This window comes from Pollachius pollachius, assembly GCF_949987615.1.
Source record: "Pollachius pollachius genome assembly, chromosome: 16".
Lineage (NCBI taxonomy): Eukaryota > Metazoa > Chordata > Actinopteri > Gadiformes > Gadidae > Pollachius > Pollachius pollachius.
This window is the reverse complement of record NC_136949.1, coordinates 12,561,988-12,575,230: the sequence shown is the minus strand read 5'-3', so window position 1 is coordinate 12,575,230 and position 13,243 is coordinate 12,561,988. Positions and strand designations below refer to the sequence as shown.

At 49.2% G+C, this 13,243-nt stretch overlaps 1 protein-coding gene across 7 annotated transcripts in view; it reads left to right on the top strand.

Annotated features, from left to right (window-relative positions):
- The window catches only part of utrn (utrophin), a 181,373-nt gene that overhangs the window by 134,479 nt on the left and 33,651 nt on the right, over window positions 1-13,243 (top strand). For all 7 annotated transcript variants that reach the window (XM_079753662.1, XM_079753661.1, XM_079753665.1 and 4 more), the window contains 6 exons: window positions 1,768-1,829; window positions 2,194-2,268; window positions 6,179-6,380; window positions 6,795-6,880; window positions 8,689-8,846; window positions 11,939-12,105. In XM_079753662.1, the coding sequence (XP_079609788.1) occupies window positions 1,768-1,829; window positions 2,194-2,268; window positions 6,179-6,380; window positions 6,795-6,880; window positions 8,689-8,846; window positions 11,939-12,105 (750 nt within the window). The remainder of the gene's footprint in view (window positions 1-1,767; window positions 1,830-2,193; window positions 2,269-6,178; window positions 6,381-6,794; window positions 6,881-8,688; window positions 8,847-11,938; window positions 12,106-13,243) is intronic.

The following is a 13,243-nucleotide window of genomic DNA, read 5'->3' as shown; positions in this document are numbered from 1 at the left end:
TAGTGCTATGTTGCCCCCTGAAGAAAAAGCAGCACCAGCGCTGCCATCTCTGCGAGTCCCTCAGCATTCCGGTGTACAGTTAAACCCTGGCCCCCTGCCCTCTGAACACCGCCTCCACGGCTCCTCTCGTCTGTATTTCACACAAGCCCTCTCTTTTCTTCTCTAAATCGTCTTGAAGACAGAGAGAGGGTAGACAAAGGAAAAAAGAGAGAAAGAGGTTTGGCACCGTTGCGTCTTTCATTAAGGAGTAAAATGTCAGCCTCTTGGCACGGTAAATATACGCCGCCGCCACCGCCTCGAATGCAGATGATTCCTGGATAATGGGCGCCCGCCAAACAAAGCTCTTCAAAAAAGTGTTTTCAAGTCCTCCGCTCTTTATCTCCCTTACCCTTGAAAGTTCTGCTTGTGTCTTGAGACGAGGACTTTGGTAGCTCAGCTGGGCTGGGACGCCACTGTCTCCCTGGTTTCACTGAAGAGAATGGTGTGTGTGTGTGTATGTGTGTGAGACAGCGTGTCTCAGTCTGCGTGTGTGTATAAATAATCTGCAGACGGTCATGGGCGCATTACATCGTCTTTGATGTTGTTAGCCGGGCCCTCACAGCTGCGTTACGACACGCTTTGATTCACGCGTCCCATGGCGGAGGAAGTCATCGTCCGTCCCCCTCCCCCCCGTAATCCCCCTCGCCTTACGCTTTGCCTCAGAAAACGCAAACCCACCCCCACATTTTGGGGGGCAGACGGAGTGGGTAGATGAATCCTACCTTGAGGTAGCTCACGGTCCAGTCCACGGACGGAGCGGGTCGGTGGCGATTGTGTTTATGGGCGACTCTCTTCCACCTGGTTCCTCGCTTGCACGCTGGTGGCACACTGGGTGTGTGTGGGTGTGCGCGTCGGTGCGCTTTGAGAGGAAGACATTGAGATGAGGAAGGTGGGGGGGGGGGGAAAGAGGATCTATGAAATCCACCAGGGGAAGGTTGGGTGAGCAAGAGTTAAGTGGACTCCGCGCCCGCAGCAGAGACATTGCAGTACATCAAGTTGTCCCGTCATCTATTTGGCATAAACACCCCGCCACAGAATAAAATCAACAAACGACCGGCAAGAGATGGGAGTCAAAAGAAGGGAAGGAGGAGACGGGGAGTGTTGACACGCTCGGGTTTGTTCTATTCTGGGCCTTGTGTTTTATGACGGTTCTTTTATTTTCAATATTTGATGTTTTCCCAGGCGTTGTTTGTGAGTGCATGCCGAATACACGCTGAGGAATTGGTTTGAGGGGGAGGGAGTCAGCTCTTAAACGTCTCTATGGCGGCCTGATGTGGCTCTTCAACCGTTAGCTTGCTGTTGAGCCTGACTGTGCATGCTGTGGTTCCTGTAGACGTCTGACAAGTGTCTGTGTGTGTGTGTGTGTGTGTGTCTGTAAATGTGTGCGTTGTTTGTATTTGAGTCTTTATTCCATGTGTATGTGTGTGTGTGTGTGTGTTGATGCCTTCTCTTAACTGTCAAATTCACATGAATGATAAATATTATATAAGAAAAATGCTGAAGGGGTAGTTGACAGCAATATCGAAAACTTGAGTTTATTGATGATTCATATTTTAAATATATATCTGTTGCTCTCTTCTGTATATTAGCATGCTCTCGGTGTGTGTTGGTATCTTTCATAAATGTAAAAAAAAAAATGGGGCTTTTACGTTTGAATACAGTAGGAGTGTGTGTTTGAGCACGGCTTAACATCTGCCTCTGCTTGGTTTTGTGCTTTTTTTAATCCAGCCATCAGACACAGACCACCTGCTGGGACCACCCGAAGATGACAGAACTGTACCATTCACTAGGTAGACACACACACACACACACACACACACACACACACACACACACACACACACACAGTAATGAGGGGAGGGTAGATTGTGTCTTAATAGGCCACGGTTCCTATGAGAGGAGCAAACTAACCCAATTACACAGCCAATACCAGGGGGAGCTCCTCCCACCTCATGGAAGTCAGCCTGTGTTTGCGTGATGCACACAGAGAGCACCCAGGGATCCCACTCCTGCTGGGCCCAATGAGCTGGATCTCTAGCTAACCTGAATCTCTCTCTCTCGCTCTCGCTCTCTCTCTCTCTCTCTGTCTGTCTGTCTCTCTCTCTCTCTCTCTCTCTCTCTCTCTCTCGCTCTCGCTCTCTCTCTCTCTCTCAGCGGACCTGAACAACGTGAGGTTCTCTGCTTACCGGACGGCCATGAAGATCCGTAGGCTCCAGAAGGCCCTGTGCTGTAAGTTATCTCTCTGAACACAAATCATTGTTGAAGTCTGTGTCCAGGTGCAAATCGGGATGTACTAACGATTTGAAACCGTGCCATACACAGAGCCAAGATAATGTGCAAGTCAAACATGGTTTAGACTCCACATGTAACACGTGTGTGTGTTTGTACAGGGCTGTCAATCTAATTTTATACGGGTGACTCCAACTCCAGTTTGTTTTTTTTAACGGGGAGACCACGCTGAGAGCTATCATTTATTAAAGTGTAGTGCATATCCGCAGGTGTAGTATAACGCAAAATGAGGGAGTGAGGAGCGTCCGGCCGGAGCCATCGTGAGAGAGAGCAAGCCGACGGGAAGGGCTTCTTTTAACTCCCGTCCAATCATCCCAGTCATTAACCTGGAACGGCCCATAGTGACAGCTCCCCTATTGGTGATAGAGAGAACAGCAGGCAATAATGACACGCAAGGCAAAGCCAGGGAGAGAGGCATGGCAAAGCTGGGCCTGACATCCATCAACAAGCTCATTGTTTGGTCTACACAGGTGTTGTTGTTTGCTAGCGTCTTTGCACCCAACTAATTTAATTGCGAGCGCATGCATGCACGCGCACACAGAAACAGTGGTTTGGTTTTGTGAGAATCCGTCCATCCAGGGAATTTCAGATGGATTTTCAGAAGCTTAAAGGCTTGGCTTTGTATCGTTATGGCAACTAACTAAGTGAAAATGTATCCAGGTGTTCACATGAGCAAAGTCACACACTACAGGATCCAATAACACCGTTTACACTGCTCATTTGTATCCCGGTGTTTGAATAATGTGCGTGCGTGTGTGTCTGTGTGTGTGCACGGCATGCATGTGTCTGTGTGTGTGTGTAGAGCACTAGGCATACATTCCACAATATGTGTGCTCATCAAAGCAGCAATAGTGTTATTATGTTTGCCGGCTGTTAATGACTTTCAATGATTCAGGCGCTTTAGTTTGCTATCTCATATTGCCTGTGTGATCACGCGCTTGTGTTTGTTTGTGACGCCAGCTCATAAGCCTGAGTGACTTCCACTCCCGGTACTGCAATTCAATTTCACCCATTAGATTAGAGCTGTGGCAACACACACACACACACAGACACACATGCACGAACACACGTGCAGGAACTGTAGTTATTAGTTATTGGCCTGGATTCTGAAAATTTAATTCATGTTCGCTCGGAGGGATGTGCAAGATTGCGTGTGTGTGTGTGTGTCTGTCTGTCTCTCTGCATGTGTGTATGTGTGAGTTTGTGTGTGTGGGCGGCGCGTAAACGACACACACACACACACGCTCGTGCCATAAAACGGCTAATTAGGTTAAGTGTGCACCGTGGGGAGGAGGCCAGGGCGAATACGCCCACAGTGGTGCTTCCTGCCATCGCGCCATGCTTTCCCGGCTCCCTAGCGGCGTGTAGCCCCGCGGCGGGAGCCAACCGGAGTGGCCGCTCGCTGACCCTCTCACTTTAGTTGCGAGGAGGCCGTTGTCCTTTGGCGAGATGTGTCGGGTTCAGTGTAAACACGCCCTGCCACTGCTTGAGGCGGCGTGGAGCGATCGAGGTCACAGACAAAGAGGGAAGGGTAGATCGAGGCTGAGAGAGAGAGAGGATGTTTGTCTGTAGTAGACGACAGATGGATGAGAGGGTAGAAGGGGTTTGATGCCAAGCGGCCATGATGAAGGTCAGAGAGGGTGAGGAAGGTGATTGCAGGAGCCTGGAGTAGAACCGTGTATCTCTGGGTTTCAAATCGTATTAGTGCTCGGCGATCAATGGAAAATGAATTATATGGATTTGATATGCCATTTGATGGATGCTTTTATCCAAATGGTCTGGATCTTACCGTGACTGCATACATTATTAGCATGGATGCCCACCCTTGGATTCACTGTCCTTTTACTGGCAGGCCTATCCGTCTCTTTGAGATAGTTAAAATATTGATTAAACTGTTGTTAATCTATTAATGGATTTGGAAATTTAGCAAGTGTATTGCTTCAGACATGAAAATATCCATTTCACCTTTCCCCGTCTCTTTTGAGATTCTACAATTTACTTGTCAGCTTGTAAGACAAATCAAGCAAATTCAAGACATCCTCATTTGGCTCCTGGAACTTGATGGGCACTTTCCATTATTTACGACATGAGGTGGACTGAGATTAATTGACTTTCCACGATGAACATAATTGTTAGTAGAAGAGCTCTGAATCATATCCAAAAGTCTTTCTTCACCGCGATAGTATTATTTAATTTAATGTTTTAAATTAAAAATTTAAATGACCGTAGTAGAATTGCATGATGAAGTGCACGCGTACACTGTCCTTTGTGCCAGTCTGTGTGTTTGGGTGAAGGAAGATGTGTGTTACTATAGGCAGTTGTGTGTGCGTGTGCGTGCGTGCGTGCGTGCGTGCATGCACGCATGTGGAACATAGATTGTGATTTGAAGGGAGAGTAAACCCTCCTTTTCACTTAACTCAATTAAATCACAACCTATCGCGTGCACCCATTTGCACTTTAGCGCTTACATGTCTAGGTGGCATTGTTTTCTATAGCTATCCCTTAGGGCTTTATTAGCGCTGTGGGATCAATAGTCTCTCGCTCTGTCTCTACCGGTTTCGTATACGGCATCTTTAACTAGCAGGCTCTCATGCGTCCTCATTAGACTGGCAGGCGGAAGGAGAGATGCATGAACTTGATAAAGCGGGTAGCACTTTTAATTTGATCCTTTTTCTGGTCTCTGGATGATGGATAACACTGTCGGTTTCACCGCGTCAACTCCAAGAGAGAGATGGAAACCTCCAGTGTGGGCTCTCTTGTTTCAGTTTATTAATCCCGAGTCTGCTATTCTTTTCCTTATGGAATCCTAATTTCATTTTAAAACTCTTGCAAGAATAAAATGTGTGGTTTAATCAGGGACACATTTAGTGTGAACATTCAGCGTTCGCACTTCTGGGGTGTCTTGCCTCTATGAGTAGGCTATAGAGAGAGCTAAAGGCAACAGAACTGGATAGGTAACTTGGTTCTGCACACCTCTCCATCTCTTCTCCTCTCCCTGTCTGTCAGCTATCCATCTTGATCTTCCTTTCACTCTACTTGTGCCCCCCCCTTCCCTCTCTCATCACTCATCCACTCGTACTCTCTCTTTTCGCCTTCTATGTCCTTCTTTCTCCAGCTCATCCACACTTAACTCTCAATTCATTTCTCTTCCTCTGTTCATTTTTCTTCCTCTGTCGGTCTCAATCTTATATCTGTCTCAGATCCTCGTTCTGTCTCTGCCTCCCTCTCTCTCTGTTTCTCTCTCTCTATTATCATTCTCTCAAGTCAATTCAGTTATTAGAATGGATCAATTATGTGTGCATTGCCATTGCACAAAAAGTTAAAATTTATGCAATTACAAAATAGGAAAAGAAAGAATGGTCACATTTTACGTAAAGGGTATATTGATTAACCATGACAATTTAACATTGGTTAATTCAGTAATATGAATTAACTAACAGTTAATCAACGGTTAACTAATGGTTTAAGTAATCATTTTGTGATGGTGTTCATATGTACTTATGGTGGTAATGTTGATTAGGGTATTCATTAATGCATTATTGAATAACCAAAACTCACTACTAAGGGTTGGAGATGGTGTACCAGTGCAGCCAGAGTAACTCAAACTAACAAAAACTCAAACTACGATGCCAAAACCTAATAAATTCATTCATTCATTCATCAATTTGCGCCGCAGATTCTTCTGGCAGTAAGATCACCTCTAAACAAAGTCTTTGCATAGGCTTTGTATTAATTCACGCCACACCTTAATTTTTGGTGTAAACGCAGCTTGAGACTATAACAATGTCAACCACATCTCTCCCTCCCTCCCTCCCTCCCTCCCTCCCTCCCTCCCTCCCTCCCTCCCCAGTGGACCTGCTGGAGCTGGGCGTGGCCCAGAGCACCTTCGAGCAGCACAAGCTGACCAACAACAGCCAGCAGCTCACGGTGCCCGACGTCATCAACTGCCTGACGTCGGTGTACCATGGCCTAGAGCAGCAGCACAAAGACCTGGTCAACGTGCCACTCTGCGTCGACATGTGCCTCAACTGGCTGCTCAACGTCTACGACACGTGCGTTGGACGCGCGCGCACACACACACACTCGCACACGAGCACACGCCCACGCCCACACGCACACGAGCACACGCCCACAGAGATGTGCCCTGGTGGATGCCTGTGAGCTGATTGACTATAAATTAACTTTCTTCCCAGTCACGTACTGATTGCGGCGTCGCTGCCGCCACCGTGACATAATAATTGCTTTGTATCGTGATCGGAACACGCAGACACGCCTATCTGCTTCCCCAGCGTCACACTTGTCACTGGGAGACATGCAGAGGCACACACACACACACACACACACACACACGCACAAACCTTTACAGACTTGATGGTATGCATATTAACTGAATTGTACATGTCGTTCATTGCCTCATTTGTCCTCCTGTGTGTGTGTGTGTGTGTCCATGCTGGCGGCCTCCACAGCGGTCGCAGTGGGAAGATCCGCGTCCTCTCCATGAAGATCGGCCTGCTCTCCCTCTCCAAGGGCCACCTGGAGGAGAAGTACAAGTGTACGTGGAGTTTCCTGGAAATTGGCTTCAACCCACTCTCTCACACACAGACACAGACGCACTCCCGAGCTCTCCGACATACACACCTTATCAGTTCCCCCTCCGTCCCCCCCCCCCCCCCTCCCCCCTCCCAGCGGTATTAATCAGTGAGAGGAGCCACAGATAGGATGTGTTTTTTCATGTGCTTTTCTTTAATGAGACCCCCAACCCCTCCTCTTCTGCCCACACTACCCCATTCTGCCGCTCCATTAGATCCTTCCCTTTCCTCTTCTTACCATTGTTTTTGCCTGGCGTGGTGAGGGTTTTCAGGGACAGTCTACATGAACGGAGAGGAATCGTTTCTCCGCTTGCTCCGTCTCTCTCTCTGTCCTTCTCTCTGCGTCTCTGTCCCTCTATCTGTCACCCTCTCTCTGTCTCTCTGCATATCCCCCTCCCTGACACCGTCCCTGGGTCTATTCGTTCCGCTGGCACTTTTTATTAGGCTGAGAAGCATGCTTGATTGCGCACCGTCCTCCTCTAGATTCTCATTGGCTGTCAGGCCCGCTCCCGTATTGGCGCCAGGCATCGCAGACACACATGCAGGCATGCACGCAAGCACGCCAGACGCACACACACACGCACACACACATTGAAATGAGCCCAACTTTCTGCAATTTACCGTTCACTTTCTGAGGGAGGTACAAAATATACACAAATTCTTGCCGAAAGTAAGAGGCTATGTGTAACCCCAGGGAGTCGGATTAGTGTGTGTGTGTGTGTGTGTGTGTGTACGTGTGTGTGCGTGTGAGTGCGTGTGATGGTGACATCTACTCTAGTGTCCCAGAGCTTTCCTCATGAAAGCATCCCTACTTCTGCTTCCACAAGCGTTACTCCTGTCCTCGTGCTTACATCAAGGCAAGCTTTCCAAACACTGCCTTTCAACACACACCCAAACACACGCGCACACACACACACACACCTCGAGACGCTATCAACGGTAGTCGCACGCAGCTTTGCAGAACAGCGACATTAAGTTACAGCAGGGGCTGGTGTGTCGGGGTGCTGGGCGGAGATCAAAACCCAACGCGGAACCGAATAGAAGGGGTGCATCGGCCCACCGTGCTCTAATCCCCCCTCCCTCCCCAGCTGCCGTTCCCTTCCCTCAGCATCACTCCTCTTTATGCCTCCCCCTGCGTTTTAACCCCCTCCACTTCAGTCCCCTCTCCTCCCACCAGCGGTGCAAGCAGAGTGGTTCTGTGTTCAGCTCTGTAGAGGCATCTGCTGCTGGAAAACCACCCCGTCTTCAACCCCTCTTTCCCGGCCCACGTTCATGGCGCTGCGTGTCTGAGAGTTAGGGGTTTCAAACACTAGAACAACAAAAAAAAGAACTAGAGAGCAGGAGAGATTGTGTCGTGTTGTCCCCCATCTCACCCCCAGTGGGTCCCGAGATGTTTTATCTTGTTTGCCTCAAGTTCCCCTCCATCGACACTCACCCACCAGACTTGATTGTCTTTCAGCTAATATTACGCTATTACGAGTTTGCATTGTTATTATGAATATTGCTGTGGCCTAGGTTTATAAAATGGAAGACGCTGAGGCATTCCTCCGTCTTCTATCGTTCGATCAGCAACAATCAACATTTATAAAACGTCACAAATTCAACAAAATCAATATCTATATTTTTGCTTTGTTTTTTGTTTTTGTGGCCAAACAAGGAAAAATCCAAATCTTTACAAGCATCCCGAGGAACCTGCTCTGCCGTACTCCTGGTTGGGAGTCACAGAGTGGGTTTACCTCTGTATCTAACGCCCCTCTCTCGCCCCCTCCAGACCTGTTCAACCAGGTGTCGTCGGCGGGGGACACGTGTGACCAGAGGCAGCTGGGCCTTCTGCTGCACGACGCCATCCAGGTCCCGCGGCAGCTGGGCGAGGTGGCCGCCTTCGGGGGCTCCAACATCGAGCCCAGCGTCCGCAGCTGCTTCCAGCACGTAAGTCCCCCCCCGGATGGGCAAAAACACCCATCCGGGTGTTTGAAAACAATGCATGATAGGCGATGAACGTAAATGACTTACGTTGCCCCTTTGATCCAAGAGAGGTTTTATGAGCCAAGGGGGGTTTAAGAGTGACATTAATACGTCTCCTGTCCTTGATGATCTTGTGAAGACTCAGCGCTCCCACGCATGCACTCTAAACATGTGATGAAAAGTAATGACTCGTCACTGGGAATATAAAATGGAAATGTTTGAGTTATTGCTTTGATAAACGATAAACGGTAAATGTATTTTTGAAGGCTTTGTGATAATAGAGATACTTCTTGTGTCATTGATAACCTTGTTGTCAAGATTGGCAAAGAGACATTATTCCTTTATTTGTTATCATAAAAGGAGCTTTTCCTTGTTGTCGATGCGACTGGGGACAGATGGGGGGGGGGGGGGGGGGTGTTTGGAGTGGAGCCGCTGAAACTTGCTCGAGTCATTGAACGTCCTCGCTCACCTCCTCCTCCAGCCATGCGGGCCCCTCTCGCCCTCCCAGCGGGCTTTAATAATAAACAAACACCGCTCACCTCTCCGCTGCCCTGTCCGTCTCTCGGCTTGCTTTATAGCTGCCGAGGCAACCCCAATTTTTCCCGGCTTTATCTGCGGCGCTGCACACACAGTTTAACGACGCCTTCATCCCGAGAGGCCTCCTCCTCCTCCTCTTCCTCCTCTTCCTCCCACTTTTTCTTTGCCCTGACTCATGCTGCTTCGGCGGCCGTAAATCGGGAGTCGGGACGTTTGGAAATTAAGAACCTGTAAATTTCAAGCGCTTCTTCTTCTTTTTCTGCCCCATTTTTTTCCCCGAAACGGCGACCACTGGAGCGGGGCTGGCATAGGGGATCAGACCCAGCGGTGGCGGGACTGTTCGCAGAAAGAAATGTTGCATCATAACTCCAGTCATTTCCTCCTTTCCTTCAACACCCTCGTCTCCACCATTAGCACATCAATATGCACATGCTCTCGGAGAGCCATACACGATCACACACCATGACAAGAGCTGCCTGCGGTGGTGGCCATTAATCATGCTGTCATCACCCCCCACACGCGCACGCCGGGGACGCTAACACACACACACACACGCACTCACTCACTCCCAAAGCTGGGTTGCTTACGCACAAACACACACACACGCACATGCATAACATCACTGTGCTAATGAGTAACGCATAGACACATGGGCAAACAATGCACATGACTTTTTCACCTACCAGTGCTGGCACATACACACACACACACACACGCATTCACACACACTGGGACACAAACACACAAACACATACTAGGACACACACTTACATCCGTGTGCCAATCTCTAACACATACACACATGCAAATACAGAGCACATCCCTGCCCAAGCCCTCTCCCCATGCACACACCTGTCCACACACACGCACACACACGTGTGCGCACGCACACACACATACTCACTAACAACCCTGCACCCCGTGTCGGTGCTCGACCCGCGAGTGTCAGCGCAGTGCCACTCCGGACCGTTTATGATGTAATGAGGGTGTGATTGAAGAGCCTGACCTCAATAAATATGTCCCCTCTCAGTCATCAACCTCCCCAGACACACCTCTCATCACTCTTATTGTCCTCCCAGTACCCTCATGCCCCATAGACCCCACCCCAGGGTGTCATTAATCTGTGGGGGGCGGGGGGGGGGAGCACTGAGCTAGGCTTAGTAAAGGTTAAAGTAAAGGGGGTAAAACCAGAGACTGGACAGCTCGTATGTTTACCTCTGGCCGATGGCTTCTCACTGCATCATCGCCGGTATCAATGGTGCAAGCAAAGTAGGGAGGAGGACTCCACTCAGCCATAAGACATCTGGTGCCTGGGAGTAGAGGTACCCAGGGAATGTTAAGTGAAATGGCAGGTGGCGAGGGAGGCAGAGTGTGTCTCGCCCTGCGGCTCTGAATCAGGGCTGCTAGCCCTCTGGTCCCCTGTTGGACCGGTCTTTCAAACAATGCAGTGTGTCAGTGTGTCAACAGTCAGTCAGTCAGTCAGTCAGTCAGTCAGTCAGTCAGTCAGTCAGACAGACAGACAGACAGACAGACAGACAGACAGACAGACAGACAGTGTGTTATTGAAGAAACCAACAGCCACACACCACTCGCTCATATCTTTATGGCCTCTGGTTGGTTTACTTGAAAAGCCGTTCCTCTGAAATTGCTCGCTACGCTGCTCTGCGCAGCGACCTCCCGTTGCCCTTACCACTTGTTAGAGGAGGGGGAGTGTAAGGGTTGTCTCCTGCTTATCCAGCCGCTATGGACCGTAAAGCGAGATGCAGATCTGAACAACAACATAAGGCAACCACCATAGTCTCTAGCACGGGGTAACCTTCGGATGAACTTCGGAATGAGCAAGATTCAGTTTTTTTCGTCAGGCCAACATATTCACAAGCAGCATTCGCGTACAGCAATGAAATACACGCCGCTTGAATATCTCAGGGTAGCTCGACAGGGCAAACCAACTAATATCAAACAGAACGGTTTTTAAAACTTTAAACGCTATTAAGGGCTTTGGAGTTTGAGATGAATGCCTTGAAGCCAAAATATACTTTTTTTTGGCTGCACTTACTTTTTTAGTCCACATACAAACGGTATAATGGGTATTTTCCTCCTGAATCAACTGCTATGAGCCCTGTAGGTATGAAGAAAAGTAAACGCATGAAAAATATGGCAATTACAATTTTATCGGCATCTATTTGAAAACACTCCACGTGAATAAGTAGCCCATAAAATGTTTTAAGTAGTTTAGTTTCTGTCCACAATTCAAACCAGCAGTCTTCCACAGGGAAGTAATTTAAATATACGTCCACGTTTACTAGACCTTAAGGTAACAGGGGGCTCACTCCATTTGAGTGAGCCCCCTTACATCGTTTGGGCTGTCGGGTTGACACCTCAGCACCAAGCTTTATACCTCTCTCTCTCTCTCTCTCTCTGTTTGCTGTGAACTTTTATGGGGTTGGTGCCTGGAACACCAACAAACCCCTAAAGGGCCCCCCTGCAGTCCTAAAACCCTGTGCGTTTGTTTCCTCCAGGTGGGTAACAAGGTGGAGCTGGAGCCCAGGCAGTTTGTGGACTGGATGCGCATGGAGCCCCAGTCTGTGGTGTGGCTGCCCGTGCTGCACCGCGTGGCCGCCGCCGAGACGGCCAAGCACCAGGCCAAGTGCAACATCTGCAAGGAGTGTCCCATCGTGGGCTTCAGGTGAGTGCATGCACACACACAAAGACAGACACACACACTAATCTGTCTTGGATCTCTCATGCACTTCCCCTCGAAAGACACACGTATACATGCATATAGACAGTAAGAATCTCTCTAAAACACAATAGAGAGCACTTGCACCGAAACACAAATACTATTTGTGTTATATATGCTATATGATACATACACAATCACATGCGCACACTTTAGGTTATATTCAAGGGGGGAGCATTTCTGATGTGGGACTGCTGGACCGTATGGTTCAAGCCGCTACTGCTCTTTCTCCAATTCCGGCGATGCCTTCATCCAAATGCTTTTCAGTCTTCCAATGTTTACGCCGCGAGCCAAAACGAGCAGTCACACGGAAACCCACGTCACAGAAATCCGGCGAGCGTGTGCTCTTCTTCTGCCCAGAAAGAGCTTGTTTGACGGAGGAGAGCTTAACCCCCCGGGAGGGAGATGCTTAACATGGGAAAAAACGAATCCACCAAGCGATCGGAAAGATACAATCGTGGATGCACTTTTGGACCGCATGCGTCGGGCCATGCTAAGTAGTGGGGTGGGGGGGGGTTAGCAACCGGAAAGAAATCCAGGCAGACGTTTGACGAAGCACAACGCGCCCCAGGCCTTGTCAGTGATCGATGGGGGGGAGGGGGGGCACACACCCTCTGAAGTGAAACTTCTCCCGGTCAACCAGGAGGGACGCTGGTGGGGACGCCCTCCAAAGCCATCCTCGCAGCGAAACTAAACCTGAACTAAAACGATTAATTAAGGGTATTAGTGGCCTGCTCTTCTGAAGGTGAAACCCCCCCCCTCCCTTTCACTAATATGCTGCACGTCAACGTGTAATGGTGCGTTTGACGCGCCGGTGTCTTGGGCACGCCTCCGGCCTCTGATGTATGGGCTCTCGTAGATCATCACTGTCCCTCTCTCACTCACCCTCTCTCACTCTCCAATGAGCTCACCTTGAGAGAGAGAGAGAGAGTTAGGGAGGGAGAGAGAGTTAGAGAGGGAGAGACAGTTAGGGAGAGAGAGAGCTAGAGAGGGAGCGAGAGCTAGAGAGAGAGTTAGAGAGGGAGAGAGAGTTAGGGAGGGAGAGAGAGTTAGGGAGGGAGAGAGAGTTAGGGTGAGAGAGAGA